The following is an 18,114-nucleotide window of genomic DNA, read 5'->3' as shown; positions in this document are numbered from 1 at the left end:
ACGTGAGATTATGCATGTAACAATGACTCTTGCATGTCCGACCTGGACCACATGAGATTATGCATGTAACAATGACTCTTGCATGTCCGACCAGGACCACATGAGATTATGCATGTAACAATGACTCTTGCATGTCCGACCAGGACCACATGAGATTATGCATGTAACAATGACTCTTGCATGTCGGACCATGACCAAAAGAGATTATGCAAAATAAATTAGATTATGTTGATTATCTCATCCCTAGACAACCTTGACTGAAGTAGGTCAGTTATACCTTTCTTATGTTTGTCGCATATCTTATTACCTCCTAGGTCAAACCAAATAATATTGTAGGACAGTAGTGGATCCAGAAATATCTTTGCTGTAGTTGTTGCAGCAAAGTAGGGTGTAAACAAGTAATACGTGGATCTGTGGTACGGAAACCCAGCAGGAGCCATGTAAAAGAGGCGCCTACATTTTAAGCGTTTCCAAGGCATAATTTTAATTATCAAACTGTAAAGAAAATATTGCCTAGGAAACGTTCTGGCTGTTTGTATTTCGTTTAACATTGTTATTATATCCACCGCTGTAAGATAATAATGCCTACTGTAATATCAATTATCAATATCTACAGGCACCTGTGTAGTAAGCAATGAACGATGAGAATTAAGTAAGAATTCGAAGTTGTTTATAAACCACATACAGTTAAATTGTTATTATACTGTGAACACAATGACTCAACCAAAGGGTTACTTTGATAGAAATTAAAATATGTGGGTTACGGAAACCGATAAATAAGACTAGATGTAATGTATCCATCAAGACCAGAGAAGACTACTTTGAGTCAGGAAATAAAATTATAACGCAATGACAGCTTAACATATTGTTTAGCTTCTTAACAGCTTTATGCTATTATAAAGAGAGGGTTCCCATGATTTAGTATAGTGATCAAGTATTTTGTTTTAAAATGCACGCCTTTTAGATCCTCGAACACAGCCAGATATCCATTGGTAATTAGTATACTGTTTATAGGTGAACTTGAATCACTGCAGATCTTTTGGTAGATATATAGATTCTTGATTATTTTCAGAGTGCAATGCCGGAACTTACAGATTAAATCGAAACTCAGATTGTAAGAAATGCCCAGTGGGTAGCTATCAACCAAACGATGGACATAATTCATGTCTCCCTTGTATTTCTGGAACGTATCAAAACCGATCTGGTCAGACTTCTTGCATCCAATGTCCTCCTGGAAGCTATCAGTCATCGTTTGGGTCCGAATCATGTATCAGTTGCATTCCAGGCACTTATCAACAAAATTCAGAGTCATCCAGTCAATGCCTGGTCTGCCCAGTTGGAACGTACCAGGAATCAGTCGGTGCTGTATCGTGCAATAAATGCGTTGTGGGTATGTTCCAAAACCAAACAGGCCAAACTAAATGCTATCCATGTCCCGAAGGAACTTACCAGTCATCTGAGGGAGCAAATGAATGTATAGCTTGCGCGCCAGGCATGTATCAGAATCTTCCTGGCCAATCGAGATGTATAGACTGTCCTCTTGGAAGTTACAAGACTGAATCTGGACCAGGTCTTTGCATTCCATGCGGTGTGGGGACTTATCAAAATAGGTCTGGTGAAATATCATGTTCTGAATGTTTGAATGGAACATCAACAACAGGTCTTGGAGCAAAGTCCATTAAGGAGTGCATCATATTAGGTATGTACAAATTCAGTTAGAAAATCAGCCGAAAGCTAGAAAGCAAAGTTTCTTGCGTTCTCTTCATTCATACTTTCTTATAGAACAGCTTACATGTTTTCTTTGTATTTCATTTCTCGAGTTTAATATCCAATGTATTTATGAAACGTTATGTAAATATAGTCAAGACTATTAATATTTAAACCTACATTGCCACCATGTATATTAATGTCCATCAGTAAGTACCAGAAATCATATAATGTAGTAATTGATTATGCTATGCACAGCTATAGCTGTAAAAAGAGAGACAAAAACGGTCTAACACTGATATTGTAAACCGATTTTCAAACACCGACCAACCATTGTTTTCGATGCAGTTTCGGGTGCAATTACTAATAATTTTGGAATACGTCTTAGATACATATGTTGGTGTCATACATAGAACGTACGTGTTTGCTCTACAAGTGTTCACCTTCGCGTGTATACAACGACTGCAATCCTTATGATTTATGCATTTTTCTATCATTTGCAAGAAATGGTCTTACTGATACAGATTCGTGTTATGACGGGACCTGTACGAACACGTGTTATCAAATTTGCGACAAGCAATTAAGCATAACTTTTATAATACAATATTTATAGGTTACTGCATTTGTATGGGAAAATATGAACGAGTTTTCGGAATGAATACTGCACGAACTTGTGAGTGCAGTATATCCTTCCAACAAAACGAGTTCATATTTTCCCATACCAATGCAGTAACCTTTTTATTATATGCTCATTTTTTTATTCTACCTAAGGTTTAATTATATAAACAAAATACACTACAAGAAACAACGTAAATGAATGAATGCCGTATTCCAGACTAAATACACAAGCGCAGATTTGACATTACAAAATGACATCATTATTAATGCGCACATAGCTCCGTCCAGATAAATTTGAACTTAGTCACGCGGTCGACATAACTTTCGAAAGAAAATGGCGTGAGTAGTGAAGGGGGTTAGATTAGCCTCAATGGAAAAAAGCATTACAGAACCCCTTGGGTCAGATTAGCCTCAATGGAAATTTAACATGGAGAAAAATCGTGGGTCAGATCAGCCTCAATGGAAATTAACATGGAGAAAAAATCGTGGGTCAGATTAGCCTCAATGGAAATTTAACATGGGAATAAATCGTGGGTCACTTTACCTACAAGGGATATGGAATATGGGATTTTTTTTTTTTAAAAATTAAAAAATAAAAAAAGGGGTAGGCAATGGAAAGGCTATCTCTTTTCGAGAAATATGGCTGGCCCTGAAAAGGGCCTTTGGGTTTATGTTAATATTAATATTAACATAGATGGCATCTGTCACATCTTCTTCTTCTTCTTAAACTCCTTCTAACTGCTGGTCCATACACAAGTACCCTCTTGAGACATCCTTGTCTTTCTATATAAACTCTCCTCATCCATAGACTAGTATCTGTCCTGTCAACAACAGTCCACTTGGACCGGACATACATGAGCATGTCCGTCCTGAACATCATTGTTGACACAAGGGTTGAAGATTGAACGTCGGTCCACATCTTGAGGCTCCGAGAACATGTGAATCAATGCAGTGAACTGCGCTTATTTATAGACAGAGGTAGGATTGAAACGGATTGAGTTCATTCACCAATCCGAACACGCGTTACAAAATTCAGTCAGCCGCATCCAATCCGAAGAGAGCAGTCTGTGACGTCACGTAGTCAATATAGATTTGCTAGCACTTGTGTGCAGTCAGTCTATGCGACAGTGATTCAACATGACGGAAAGTCAGAAAACGATCCATTGGGGTGCACCAACAGGGGAGACTGCCCAAGGGAACTCGGACTTACTTTCAGAAGAGGTGAATTGGGATTTTGTGGATTTTCTCTCCTCGCAAGAATTTGTTCCGGAACCTTCGTTACCTTCTTCATTACCGCAAGTGGAGAATTTTAGACAGAGACAGAAAGAAGAATTGGAGAAATTTATACAACGACAAAAGGAAGCGGAACAAGCTTTTCTCCTACAGCAACAGCAGCAAGAAGAAGAGGTAAGAAAAAAACAACAGCAACAACAGCAAGAAGAAGTAGCAGCAGCAAAGAAACAAGAGGGTGAAAATCAAACGGTCACGGTACTGTTGGACATTTTAGCGGAGTTAAGAAGTCTGAAACAAATGTATCAGACTTCTTTATCACGACCGAAGAGAATACGACCTTCCCGAGCTAAACACGTCAACCCTGTGACTAAGCCTACCGTACCACCCTTAGTGATTTCAACCCAATCATTATCATCATCAACAGCATTACGCAGTCCAGAAGTAGGCCTTGGCCGTGGCAAAGGCTTAAGGCAGTTAAAGTTGATTGCTTAAACTCACCCCTGCACCATGAAGAAAAAAGGCCCTTTTCAGGGCCACCCACATTTCTCGAAAAGAAATACAATTTCAATTTGCCAATAACTCAAAAAAAACCCCACCCATTTTACCCTTATAGTACGTGTCTGTGTATGAGTGCGTGAGTGTACGTTCTTATTTTAAAATCAAAACTCAAAGACACTTACCTTATATCATTCATTTATTCTTTTATCCATTTTTTACAATCCAATTCACAATTCACAACACATTTTAAAAAAGTTCATTGATTTCTTCTTTTCTCCTTCTTTAGTCTCTCTGTTTTTTGAATTTCTTCACCGTCACACTCTTTTCCTCTTCTTCTTCCTCCTCGCTTTCTTCCCTTCTTCTTTTTTTCTCCTGTTTCTTTTTCTTCACCTGTCTTCTTTCTTCCTCAGAAGAATCCCTCTTTTCCTCTGAAGAATCCCTCTCTTCTTCTGAAGAATTCCTCTTTTCTTCTGACTCCTCTTGTTTCTTTTTTGGGCAATCTGGAGACCAATGTCCTTTTTCTTTACAATAATAACAGGTATCTTGACTTTTGTCCTTTTTAGTCCCTGTTTTTGTTCTTTTTTGACGGTCTGGACACTCTGAAGACCAATGCCCTTTCTTCTGACAGATATAGCAAGTATCCTGACTTTTATCTCTAAAGGAAGGAGAGTAGTCCGTAGGCTGGTCTGAAGAGAATTTTCTAATGACCCCTCGCAAAGCTCTGACGAAACGTTCCATCTGGTTAGTCTCTTCCATCGTTGTGCTCGGCTTGAGAGTGAAATGAATAGTGAAAGGATAAGACACACACCCTTTTATATACGCTGGTCTGCCATGACTATAAATTAGTCTATGGTGTTTGAACTTGAGTCATTTGACGTTTTTCACTCAAGATGAAACGATCCTATTCATTCGAGAAGAAAAAAGAAGAAGAAAGTAAGAGGCAGAAACGTGATCTATCGCCTCGTACCAGGGCTGAAATCTTGGCACAAATTCATGCCAGTGATTTTGAAGAGGACATGAGTGAACCAGAATTTGAAACCTCTAAACCAAGTTCACCACCCTTAGTCAACCCTGAAAAGTACTATTCCATTCGAGAGACGGAAAAGCGCTCCTCTAGAAAATTTAGAACCACGGCTTACAAATACACGGTGAAGTTTAAAGATTTCAAGGCTGAAGTGCCGTTAGAGAAAGCAGAAGTGTTCATCACTGGGGTGTGGGATTCTTTACTCACTGCACTCAAGCGACAATGTCAACCCAAAGAAGACGATCGCTTGAGACTTTCCATACAACACGACGGTTTGAAATCCCCTGTTTGGATCGAGTTTAGCACCCCTGCAGAATTGACCGCTTCCAAAGTCATGGACAAGATTCAACACGTACAACAATCTAATGATCAGTTTGACATCACCGATGGTAAAGCCACACTGGACATGACCCACGTCTCTCCTCCTCAAGGGACTGGATGCAAAAAGATGTTATTGGTGAACGACCTTCGCAGCAGCAAAAAGAGTCTCGTCCAAATTCACAACCCTCAAGACCAGATGTGCTTAGCCCGAGCCATCGTGGTGGGACGAACCTATGCCAACAAGAACGACACGGCAGAATGGAAAAGAGCCTGGAAAACTATTCGACAATCGGACCGAGCCAAACAACGAAACGAAGCAGAACTCCTGTTGCAACAAGCTGGCCTGTCCAAAGACACACCCTGTGGCATTCCTGAAATGCAAAAATTGCAAGATGTCCTAGCTCCACGATACACCTTGAAAGTGCACCCTCAAGAAATGCGTGGGTCTTTGTTGTTTCGAGGGCAAGATTTTAAGGACGGAAAATACATTCACCTTTATCATCACGACGAACATTTCGATACCATTACCAGTATCACTGGATTCCTGGGATATGTTTATTATTGTGAGAAATGTGACCATGGTTATAACAATCGAGAGCAACACAAGCATTGTGGATCGAAATGCTCAGGATGTTTGGCCTCTTCACCCTGTCTGAGCGAAGAACCAGTGCCTTGTTCAACTTGTCTGCGCACGTTTGTCAGCCCTACCTGTTACCAACAACATCTGAAAAAAAAGGTTCACAGAAGAAATGCGCTTGTCAACTGCTGAGATTGTGCCCTACGTGTGAACAAGTCATACGTACCAATAATACCAAGGCACACGTATGTTCAGGAAAGAAAAAATGTCACATTTGTCACCACACCAGAGAAACAGGACGGTCACAAGAAGAAAGGCAATTTCATCTTTTTCGATTTCGAATGCATGCAAGAGACTGGCATTCACATTCCTAATTTCTGCGTGGCTCATCGAGCGTGCGAGAAGTGTATTCAAGAACCTATCTTCAGTTGTTGCCCTCACTGCAGCAAAATTCCTGGAGGGCGTGAAAAAATCTTTCGAGGACCGAACACGTTAGCCGATTTTGCACAATGGGTCTTAGACCCCGTCGAGAAGACGTGGAGCCAAGAGGACATCGAACGTTACGGAGATTGTCATCGTCATGCCACGGTGATGGCTCACAATTTCTCCGGATACGATGGACAGTTTCTTTTGAGGTACTATACGGAACAAGGCACCGAGCGTCCTAAAGTGACTTTGAACGGAGCCAAAATCATTTTCATGCAAGTGGGACAAGTACAGTTTAAAGATTCGATGAGCTATTTGGCCATGCCTTTGAGTCGAATGCCTAAAACGTTTGGAATGACAGAAATGGCTAAAGGGTACTTTCCACACTTTTTCAACACGGAAGCCAATCAACACGCTGTTCTACCCCATTTACCTGAGGCTCACTATTACGACCCCGACAACATGCGTACCGAACAACGAGAAGCTTTCTACGCTTGGTACCAGGCTCACGCCTCGGACCCTTTCGACTTTCAGGAAGAAATGTTAAAGTATTGTCGTTCCGACGTGGACATTTTACGACGTTGCTGTGGAAAATTTCGAGAACTGTTCATGGAACACGGAGGGGTCGATCCTTTGAAAGAAGCTTGCACCATTGCCAAAGCGTGTTCCTTAGTGTACCGCCAACGATTCATGCCTCAAAACACCGTGGCTGTCATCAGTCCTCAAACGACCCACTATGTCAAACGTCAATACTCGGTCAAAGCCCTACGTTGGTTACATTACTTGTGCGACAAGGAAGACAAATGGATTCAGCATGCCCGCAACGGAGGGGGCGAAAAGACCATTGGAACGTATTCGGTCGATGGCTGGGACTTAGAAAACCCCAAGATTGTGTACGAGTTTAACGGTTGCTTATTTCACGGATGTCCCGTCTGTTACCCTGATCGTAGAACTAAAAATCAGTTTTTACAACGAACCATGGAAGACTTATACCAGGACACTTGTCAGCGGCGCCTGAAGTTGGAACAGGAAGGATACCAAGTGGTGGAAATGTGGGAACACGAGTACGATCACCGTATGAAAACCGATCCCGAGTTTAAACGCCTCGTGGAAAGTTACCAGTTCGTGGACCCGCTGAACCCGAGGGATAGTTTGTACGGAGGAAGGACCAATGCCACCTGTTTGCTGTACCAAGCCGACGAAGAGAAAGGAGAAGAAATCAAATACTTGGACGTGTGTTCGTTGTATCCCTACGTGTGCAAATATTGTCGCTTTCCTGTAGGGCACCCGCAATTGTTGACCGAACACATCGACCTGAAAAACATTCGACAATACGAAGGCTTGATCAAGTGCAAAGTTTTGCCTCCCACGAACCTATACCATCCCGTCTTACCTCACCATTGTCAAGGCAAACTGATGTTTCCCTTGTGCCGTACTTGTGCCGAAACGTGCAACCAAGACCAACCTTGTCAGCACACCCAGGAAGAACGTGCCTTGACGGGAATCTGGGTCAGCGTAGAATTGTTCAAAGCTCTGGACATGGGATACCAACTGTTAGAAGTGTACGAAATTTGCCACTTTCCCAAGACACAACAATACCGCAAGGGTGACCCTACTCATAAAGGCATTTTCGCCGACTACGTGGATGTCTTTTTGAAACTGAAGCAAGAAGCCAGCGGCTATCCTTCCTGGTGTCACACTCCCGAAGACCAAATAAAATTCAAAGAGAAATACTACGAACAAGAAGGCATCACTTTAGACCACATCGAGAAAAACGAAGGCAGGCGATCGTTTGCCAAAGTGATGTTAAATTGCTTGTGGGGTAAAATGGCACAACGACCGTGTTTACCCAAGACGGAATATTTGACAGAACCTTCCCGCTACTTCCAGATGATTCACGACAAAACCAAATACATGAAACACGTGGACGTCGTTCGAGAGAATTTAATCTTGGTCAATTACGAAGAAGATCTGGACTTTGTACAAGACGACCCTTTTGGAAATGTCATCATTGCGGCTTACGTGACAGCCTATGCTCGCTTAAAATTGTACGAAGCTTTAGAACTGTTAGAAGAACGCGTCCTGTACTTTGACACGGACAGTTGCATTTACATCCATCACCCGAGTCAACATCACCCTAACATCGAAGGAGACCGTTTAGGAGCCTGGACAGACGAGCATCCCGACGACAAGATTCCAAGTTTCGTCAGTGGCGGTCCCAAAAATTACGGCTACGGATACCGTGACAAACAAGGAGAACTGCACACGACGTGCAAAGTGAAAGGACTGACTCTGAATTATCGTACCAGTCGAGTGGTCAATTTTGGGGTATTGAAAGAAGCCTTGCAATCGGGAGAGGATGGAAACTTTAAAGTGACAACCTATCAACCGAACAAGATTGTACGTTTACCCACTCATCACATCGTCAGTCGGCCCTTGGAAAAAGTCTATCAAATCGTGTACCAGAAGCGAGTTCGACTTCCCAATCATTTCACCTTACCGTACGGTCACGTCGGTATTGGTCTGTATATAAAAAGGAACCCTAGGCAAGATCGATAGTTCATTGGGACTACCAAGACCGAGCGAACAAGATGAATACTTTGAAAGAGAGATCGTTCCAGTTTGGAGATTGTAAAAAAGTTGTATCTTCCTCTAGTGTGACTAATACTGGATGGATAAGACCCAGGCATTGCGACGGAAAATGTCCGGAAGGAAACTGCGATTGTCCATGTGGTTACCATTGTAATTGCGTAACGGAGTTTGCAGACGAGTGCGATTGTGAGCCTTGCGATGGGACCGATGCTGTACGTTGTGACCTGAGCGATGCCGTAAAGCATCATGGAAACTTTAGTGTCCCTACCCCTATCATGGAAAGTGATGCTGTGCGTGTCAAACCTGTGGGATGCGAAAGTGATGCCGCTCGTCCTCTTGGACACTTTACTGGGTTTCGTTTTAAAGGGGAATGTTCACCTTCACGTCTACCCCCCCTACGGATGTCATCCAGCCCTGAGCAAACTCCTGTTCCTGTCACCCAACCCTCATCGAAACGAACCTGTGAAAAACGAATATTCGTTTCCTGTGCGTTTGTCGGAATACTGCGACTTTGAAAATCGTCTTCAATCGTTCAAAGGAAAATGGCCAAAGTATCTGGGAGGACCGACCCCCGAAGAATTAGCCAGAGCCGGATTTTTCTACTTGGGCGAAGGAGATAAAGTCAAGTGCTTCAGTTGCGGTGCGTCACTTCACCACTGGGAACCGCAAGATTCGGCCTACGTAGAACATGCTCGATGGTCACCGAATTGTCATTACTTACCCTTAGTGGGACCGAGACATTGAAGTAACTTCTTACCATCATCTGTTCATGGATACTTTACAAGAGAACATTCGTGCTTTGCCTGTGGAGTTGAGAGAACGCATTTACCGAGAGCTGGTCAAAATACAAGTGAAACGTAAAGAACAATTGCATCCGTTACGTCACCGGTGTTTGAACCACTGGTACCTGAAGGCTATACAAGGATTGATTCAATTGAAAGTGTTCCATCGGACAGACATTGATGAACGATCCTCTAGTTTTAAAAAGGATTGGTTTGGTATGGACGATTCTACCTACATCATTGTAAGCGTACTGCATCGAATTCCAGAGGAAGAGTTAACGAATTACCAACATCTTGAACACAATGTCAACTTGGTGAAAGAGGAAACTTCTGAACGAATTGTAATGTGTAGATTAGTGACTCAACGATTTAAATTCGACACTGAAGTAAAACCATGTTTGTGCAAACAGTACATTTCTTGTGTCAGACCAAAGAGGATTTAGTATGACCTATTTATGGATACTTTGCTAGAGAACATTCGTGCTTTGCCTGTGGAGTTGAGAGAACGCATTTACCGAGAACTGATCAAAATACAAGTGAAACGCAAACTCAAAGTGATTCGTCCGGTTTTAAATTATGCTCTGTTCCAAAGTACAAGAAGACTGATTATGAGTGGATATTACATTAGGCACAAAGTTAAACGAGGCTATTGGCCACCACCCAACGATTCCAAAAACAGTGTATATACTTATGGATACTTTACAAGAGAACATTTTGGGCTTGCCTGTGGAGTTGAGAGAAAGGATTTACCGAGAGCTGGTGAAAATACAAGTGAAACGTAAAGAACAATTGCATCCGTTACGTCACCAGATCTTTAACCACTGGTACCTGAATGGTATAAGAGAACTGATTCGTCAGAAATTCTTTCAGTGGTCAGACATTGTTCAACACTTTGAGGTGGCTAATGATCGACATGTTCATAATTATGGTTACTTCGAGATTCACCTACAGCAATACATTGAGGAAGACAAGGTAAAGGATTACCAACATTTGTTACGTGGAATCTACTTAGCGGAAGAGGAAACTTCTAAACGAACTCTGACGTTTCGGTTACAGTATGCAAGATTTAGATTCCCTACTGGAGAACGAAGATCTCTGGCTAGAAAGTACGTGTATTGCATCCAAAAAAAAGAGAATATAAAAACAGGCTGCCATGCCACGGTTTATGTCACATGTCATCCAACAGATTCCGTGGAAGGAACTCAATGACCATATTCAAACCGTGGATCATTACCATCGATTATTACAAGAACTGTATCCATTCAATTTGGGACGACAAGTGGTGTGTGTCTTAGTGACTTGTTTTTTGGGATTTCGTTTACCAGCCGATTCTTTGTGGACTCTTTACGATCAGTACTTACCACCTCAATGGCCTTAAATGGTCACGAAAAACTCCTTTTGCTCAAAGCCTTGCGTTTTCATCTGGATACTTCTCGACCTCAACAGGAAAAAAAGATTCGTCAACTTTTAGCTACCCAAGACGTGTATGACGATGTGTGTGTAGCTTGTGACTTACATCCCCATTGGACAGATGTCCGTGCCTGGAAAGAATGGGGTTTTGAGGCTTGGACCCAAGAAGTGGCCCAGTATGCACGAGAGTTGTTCAAGGAAAAAAGTTACTTTTCAACCCGTGTTAGTGACGGTGCCAGAAGAACCCGTCACCCAGGACAGGACTGTCGTGGACAGGCCTGAAAGACCCTTTCGGGAGGACACTTGTGTGACTTTACCCCCTACTATAGAACTGGTTAGAACATTACCCAAAACATGTGGTTGTTGTACAGACACTTGTGTTTATTCCACGTTCATAGTTATCATGTGCCTTTTATCCTTGTACTTAAGCCTTTGGCTTTTATGTATTTTTGTCTTTCGTATTCATGTTTGAAAAAAAACATTCAATAAACGTGTTCTGAAAAAGTATATAAACTCTTGTCTTGTTTGTTTTTCGTGTCACAAGTGACATTTCTCACACCATGGCTACCTCTACTGTCTCTGCTCCCTCTTCCTCCACTGTCAAAGTCATCGACGAACACTTAGATCGTGCCAGTTGGGAGGCTTTGTATCTTCGCCATCCCTTTAACATGCTCATTGCTGGACCTAGCGGTTCTGGCAAAACCGAATTCGTCAAACGTTTGATCGAACATAAACATCATTTGATCGATCGGCCCCCTCAACGGATCGTGTGGTGTTACAAAGAGTGGCAATCGGCGTACAGCCTCTTGCGAGAAAGTCAAGGTGATTCCTTCGTGTTTGTGGAAGGCATTCCTAAAGAAGACGACGGCATCGTCTCTGACTCCCGTCAAACCCATTTGGTCATTTTCGACGACATGTTAGGAGAAGACGAAGAAGAAATTAAATTGTGGTTCACGCGCAAAGGGCATCACCGTAATGCCAGTGTCGTTTACATCACCCAAAATTTGTTTCAACAAAGTAAAGCCCATCGCACCATCAGTCTCAATGCGCATTACGTGGTCTTGTTTAAAAGCCCTCGAGATAAATCGCAAGTGCAAGTCTTAGCCAAACAGTTAGGAACGCCTTGGCTGACTCAGGCGTACGACGATGCCACTCAAACGCCACACGCCTATTTACTCGTCGATTTGAAACCTACGACCCCAGAGGATTTGCGATTTCGTACCCACTTGTTTCACCACTGGTGCCAAGACGGAGGGCCTGTCCTGTACACGTCTCCGTCCTCGACTTCATTTCACTCCCCATAAAAAAAATCTATAAAAACCTCAGACCCTTTTTCGTCTGTCTCACACAGTGTGAACATGACGTCCCTTCAGTCGCATCTTCCCGTCAAATTGATTCGTGCCTTGTATGGCATCAGTCGAGAAAAAGATCCACAAACACGAGCTCGTGTCTTAGAAGCTAGTCTCAAAGAAGTCTTACGATGGTTCACGGTGACAGCACGTCAATTACTCCAAGGAGTCATTCAGATTCCTCATCAAACCCAACGCTTTTTCGATCGAAACAAAGTTGCTTTGGTCCAACTGGCCGATCCCCGCATCGACACTCAAACCAAAAAACAAATCATTTTGAAACCTGGAGGGAGCGGTACTCTAAAAGGGGTCATCATTCGCTCACTCTTAAGATGGGATCCTAATGCCCCCAAAGTTATCCCCAAGACAAAAGTCCAACGAAGCCCCAAGAAGAAAAAGAAAAAGACCAGGTCCCCAAGAAGAATAACTTCTCCAGTGGCAGGACCCTCCTCTTACCAGACACCACCCCGGAAAAAGAGAAGAAGTCGCCAGAAAAAGAAACAGAGAAAAAGTCCTCAGAAAAAGAAAAGTCCACAGAAGAAAACTAGTCGCAAGAGAGGCACTTCGGCCAGGACGCAACCTTACACTCGCAAACCACAACCTGCCACAGCGGTGACTGCGTCTCAGGCAACCTCACGTTTGTCCACTTCTCCGTTGATGTCACCAGGAACTGAAGAGTACTTGGAGACGTTGATCACACCAAGAACTTCTCCGTTGATGACTCCCAAAAGAACTTCCCCAGTAGCAGGACCCTCCAATTTAGTGGCAGTGGCTGCTGCTCACAAAGTACCTTCTCCCAAAATCAAAGTCCATGAAAGATCGGGTATGTTACAAAGTTTACTGGATTTGTCCAAGCAAGAACTGGCTCGATTTAGTCCGTTGCGTACCCCTGCACGACGTGTCATGCCTGTCCTCAAATTGACACGACGTAAAGACAATCAGTGGCGACGCGTTCCAGTATAAAAAAGGCCTGTGACCAAGTCGGGGTATCAGTGAACTTGTAAAAGATGTCACCTCCAAGAAGCCACAAAAGAAAGAGACAAAGGCAGACGCGTCATCCGACAAAGCGCTTAGCCAAGCATCGACGTTACCCTAAGAAAAGACACAGTCGTTCCAAGAAAAAGAGGCGTCAACAAAGGGGAGGATTCCTTGGCGATTTTGGGAAAAACATTGTCACCTTTATGACAAAGCGATAGTCCCAAAAAAAGATAAAAGGGTGTGCGTTAAGTCATCGACGTTAGTGTCTGTTCGGTGAATGTCCCGAAACCCACAAGCAAAAATGTCACCCTCCAGAAAACCCCAAGGAAAGAAAAGGAAAGGACTGCCACCACGTTTAGCCAAACATGGGGACCTGTTATCTGTCCTGTCCAAAGCTTCTCCACCCGTACGAAAAAAACTCATTCAAACGGCCTCCAAAGAGGTCATCGATACCGTGTGCGAATGCTGTTTGAACGTTTTGAAAGGCACGATCCCTTTGTCCAAACACCAGAAACAATGCTTAGGCAAACATCGTCACGTTCTTCGGAAAATGGTTCAAAAGAAAATTCCCATTCGTCAAAAAAAGAAGATGTTGGTCCAACGTGGAGGCATTTTACCTCTCTTGTTAGGCCCCATACTGAAAGGAGTCTTGGGAACCATGTTGGGAGGACTGGTGGGAGCAAGATAAAAAGGCCTCGGAAGTCCCAAGATCTCAGAATCGACCCCTGACAACCCCATGGAAGGACGAAAACTAGCTTTAGTGCCTTACAAACGATGGATGGAATACCATCGGTGGCAAGAACAACGCACCCCGCATTTACCCCCCAATCCCCATTTGAGCGAGATGTCCCAGTTACAACACGAATTGCAGTCCTTGATGGATCACCAAGATTTGTCCGAAACAAAAAAATCGCAAAAGTACGGTCAACTCTTGCAACGACTACAACTCTTTCACCAGAAAGCTTTAGACGAAACAGCTCTACCCACTCTGAAAGATTTTAAGACCTTGATGAAAAGTCCAGCACCATCACCAGTACCAGTACCAGTACCACCAGTACCCGTGACCAAGACAGAAAAAGGAAAAGGAGAAGAAGAAGAGGAAGGGTTTCAAACTCCACCCGAAAAAGTACGCAAGTTAACAACACCACCTACCTCCAGAATTGGATGGATTAAAAAGATGATGACCACCCCTTCTTCCTCACAAGAGAAAAAGAAAGTGAAGACAGAAGTGAAGACAGAAGTGAAACAAGAACCAATATCCCCCGCTCAGACATCCTCCTCCTCTTCAACACCTATTGCTGGCCGCACACGCAAAGCATTGCAATCCAAGAAAATACCCCAAGAGAAAAAGAGTAGCCTCTTCCAAGAGTGGGTGCCTTATTAACACACCAACACAAAAAAATGGAAAAAGTCTTAGCCAGCATTTACTACGATCCCTCGCATCCTGCAGGTTACGCAGGAGTTCAAAAATTGTATCGTGCTGCCAAAACGCGACTGAAAAGTCTCCGTTTACCTCAAGTGCAACGATGGTTACAAGAACAAGCTACCTACACTTTACACAAACCCATTCGACGCAAGTTTGCCAGAAGTCGTACCCGAGTGGAAGGCATCGATCATCAATGGCAAGCCGATTTAGCCGATGTCTCTCATTTGGCCAGCTACAATCGTGGCTACAAATATTTGTTTTGTGTCATCGACGTCTTTTCCAAATTTGCCTGGGTCGTGCCCTTGACTTCCAAATCGAGCAGCGAGTTAGTGCGAGCCTTACAACGGGTGTTGAAACAAAGTGGTCGTCACCCTCTTCGATGGCAAACGGACAAAGGCACCGAATTTCTGAACCAAGCTTTCCAAAAAGAATTAAAGAAACGTGACATTCATTTTTTTACCACCGAGAATCCCGAAACCAAAGCCAGCATCGTGGAACGTTTTCAACGCACTTTGAAAGAACGCATGTGGAAATATTTTACGCATCACCACACTCTGAAGTACATCGACATCTTACCGCACCTGGTGCAAGCGTACAACCAATCTTACCATCGAGGCATCGGACGTGCCCCGCAAGACGTGACTCCCGAGAACGAAGTGTTGGTGTTTGAGCGTCTGTTCGGTACGTCCCCGACGAGGGCTGTCCCCGAGAAAAGTGGAATGTTGGCCGTAGGAGATTGGGTGCGCATTGGCAAAACCAAACGCACTTTCGACAAAGGTTACTTACCTAACTGGACGACCGAATTGTTTCGCGTCACTGGACGAGTGCATGGCCGTCATCCTGCCGTCTATAAATTGGAAGACATGAACGGAGAAGTACTCAAAGGAACGTTTTATTTGCCCGAGTTACAACGTGTCACCAAACAAGAAGACGACGTGTACGACATCGAAAGCATTCTCGAACGCAGAACCCGTAAAGTGGGCAAACGACGTGTCAAAGAAGTCAAAGTACGTTAGAAAGGATATCCACCCAGTTTCGATTCTTGGATCGACGCTTCGCAAGTCATCGAGTATAAAAAGAAGAAGTGACCATCATGCCCTTTCACACATCAGACGCAGCTACGTCGACCACTCCTTCTTCACCTAGTTCTTCTGTGCAAGATTTACAAAAACAACCCTTGTGGGTGTGGTGTGGAGAACGTGTGCCTAAAACGCAAATCGTCTTTTTCTGCCAAATCTTCGTGGTGTATTGTGTCATCGGGGCAGCCATCGCCAATTTGAGTTTGCAACAAGGAGACAAACAATTGTGGACCATTTTATTGAGCAGTTGCATCGGTTACCTGCTTCCTAATCCCTCCCTGAAATTCTCTTCCAACGGGAACCACGGGAACCTTGTGTCCAGTGCCAGTGTCAGTCACCACTCCAACCACAACCAGAACCCCATTCTAGACGGAGACACGCCTCTGACGTCCAGTAATATCCCTTCGGACAGCCACAGAACTCTGGAATTATGAGTCACCAAAACCAATTTTACTTAACTTTACCCAGTGACAGTTCCATGGAGGTGTTTCCCCACAACACGTTGTGCTGTTACACGGCTAAATTACCTCAAGCCATCCCCTTAGATCACGAAGCCCATTGGGAAGTGGCTTTGGTAGAAATGATTCACCCGACCCAAGTCCTCAATGTCCTTCCCAATCAAAATTTTTTTGATGTGGAAGTTCATGACGAGCAAATGCAACAGTGGATGGATAGCAATGTCAAATATGACAAGAAAACCCGTACACAAAAGTACACCACCTATCACTTGTTCATTCCCCCAGGCTATTATTTTAGTGGTCAACATTTGGTCAGCACCATAACCTCCAGGTTTAATGTCGTGTTTCTGAAAGCTTTGGAGCATGTCAACAAAAATATCACCATGGAGTACCACAAAGCAGCTCGTCGCTTCTTGATGAAATTTGAACGAAGTAAAATCGTGTCCATTTTATTTTGTCCTGAATTGTACGACATGTTGGGCGGAGACATGGACATGAGAAAGGCCATGCTCAAGAAAAACGAATTACCCATCGTTTACGACAACGAGTCTTTTAGCAAGTTATTTCGTGCCCCGGTAGAACTGAACCAAGGACTGAATTTGATGTTCGTGTACTCCGATGTGGTGGAGTACAACGTGGTGGGACACACCTCTGTGCCGTTACTGCGTGTCATTCCTTTCAAAGTAGATTCTGCCACGAACGCTGACGAGGAAGGTGGAAACACTTACCACGTCCACCGCGAATTTGTACATCCTCACTATTTGCCTGTCAGTAAGTCGTATTTGGACACGGTCAACATTGCTATAAAAGGAGATCTGGGACAAACTATTCCATTCACTAAAGGAAAAGTCACGGTGAAACTCCATTTTCGAAAACGGTTTTCTCACGACTCGTAAGTAAGTCATGTATCCAGTGTACAGAGGGGTGGCTCGACAGCGAGGACACGGTTTAGGAGACATGTTAAAATCGGCCTTTCGTTCGGTGGCTCCGGTGTTGAAACCGATGGTGACACGCGGATTGCACGCCTTGAAAGATGCGGCACTGACACAAGGCAAAGAATTTCTCCAAAATGTCATCATCGACAAACAAAACCCTAAAGAAGCCTTCATGAGGGCAGGTAAAAATGTCTTGTTACAAACGGGCAAAGACATTTTAGGCCGACGAGACACACCTATAAATGCCCTGCACGCTACCGAGTCAGGCATTCAGCAAGGACAAGGCAGAAAGAGACGACGAAGAAAACACCCTTTCACCAGACTTCAAGCGAGAAAGGCCAAAAAAAGAAGAACCGTTCGAGACTTAGACGTTTTCGATTATTGAAACACAGAAAAAATGATGCACCGAGAATCTTGCGCTTGTTCCAAGACGGAACTGGATCTGTTTGCCATGCCCCCCACCATGATGACGATGCAAGAATCCCAATGGGTGGAATTTCACCCCGTCTCCTCATTAACAGCCTCAGCTCCCATCGAGTTTTAAATCAAAGGACAGCCCGAAGATTACATCGATCTGAATAGCAGTTACTTGTACTTGAAAGTCAAAGTTGTCGATGAGGACAATTCGACCCTAGATGGCGATGAGGTAATAGCTCCCGTCAACAATTTCATGCATTCCTTGTTTAGCGGAGTGGACTTGT

At 43.6% G+C, this 18,114-nt stretch overlaps 1 protein-coding gene across 2 annotated transcripts in view; it reads left to right on the top strand.

Moving 5' to 3' along the window:
- LOC149803418 (uncharacterized) overlaps nt 1–18,114 on the top strand; it is a 53,469-nt gene that overhangs the window by 7,056 nt on the left and 28,299 nt on the right. For both annotated transcript variants that reach the window (XM_089951411.1, XM_089951410.1), the window contains exon 3: nt 1,073–1,699. In XM_089951411.1, the coding sequence (XP_089807537.1) occupies nt 1,073–1,699 (627 nt within the window). The remainder of the gene's footprint in view (nt 1–1,072; nt 1,700–18,114) is intronic.

This window comes from Sinohyriopsis cumingii, chromosome 3 (assembly GCF_028554795.1).
Source record: "Sinohyriopsis cumingii isolate HCF-2022 chromosome 3, ASM2855479v2, whole genome shotgun sequence".
NCBI lineage: Eukaryota > Metazoa > Mollusca > Bivalvia > Unionida > Unionidae > Sinohyriopsis > Sinohyriopsis cumingii.
Note: the sequence above shows the minus strand (reverse complement) of the source record. Positions and strands in the feature narration are given on the sequence as shown.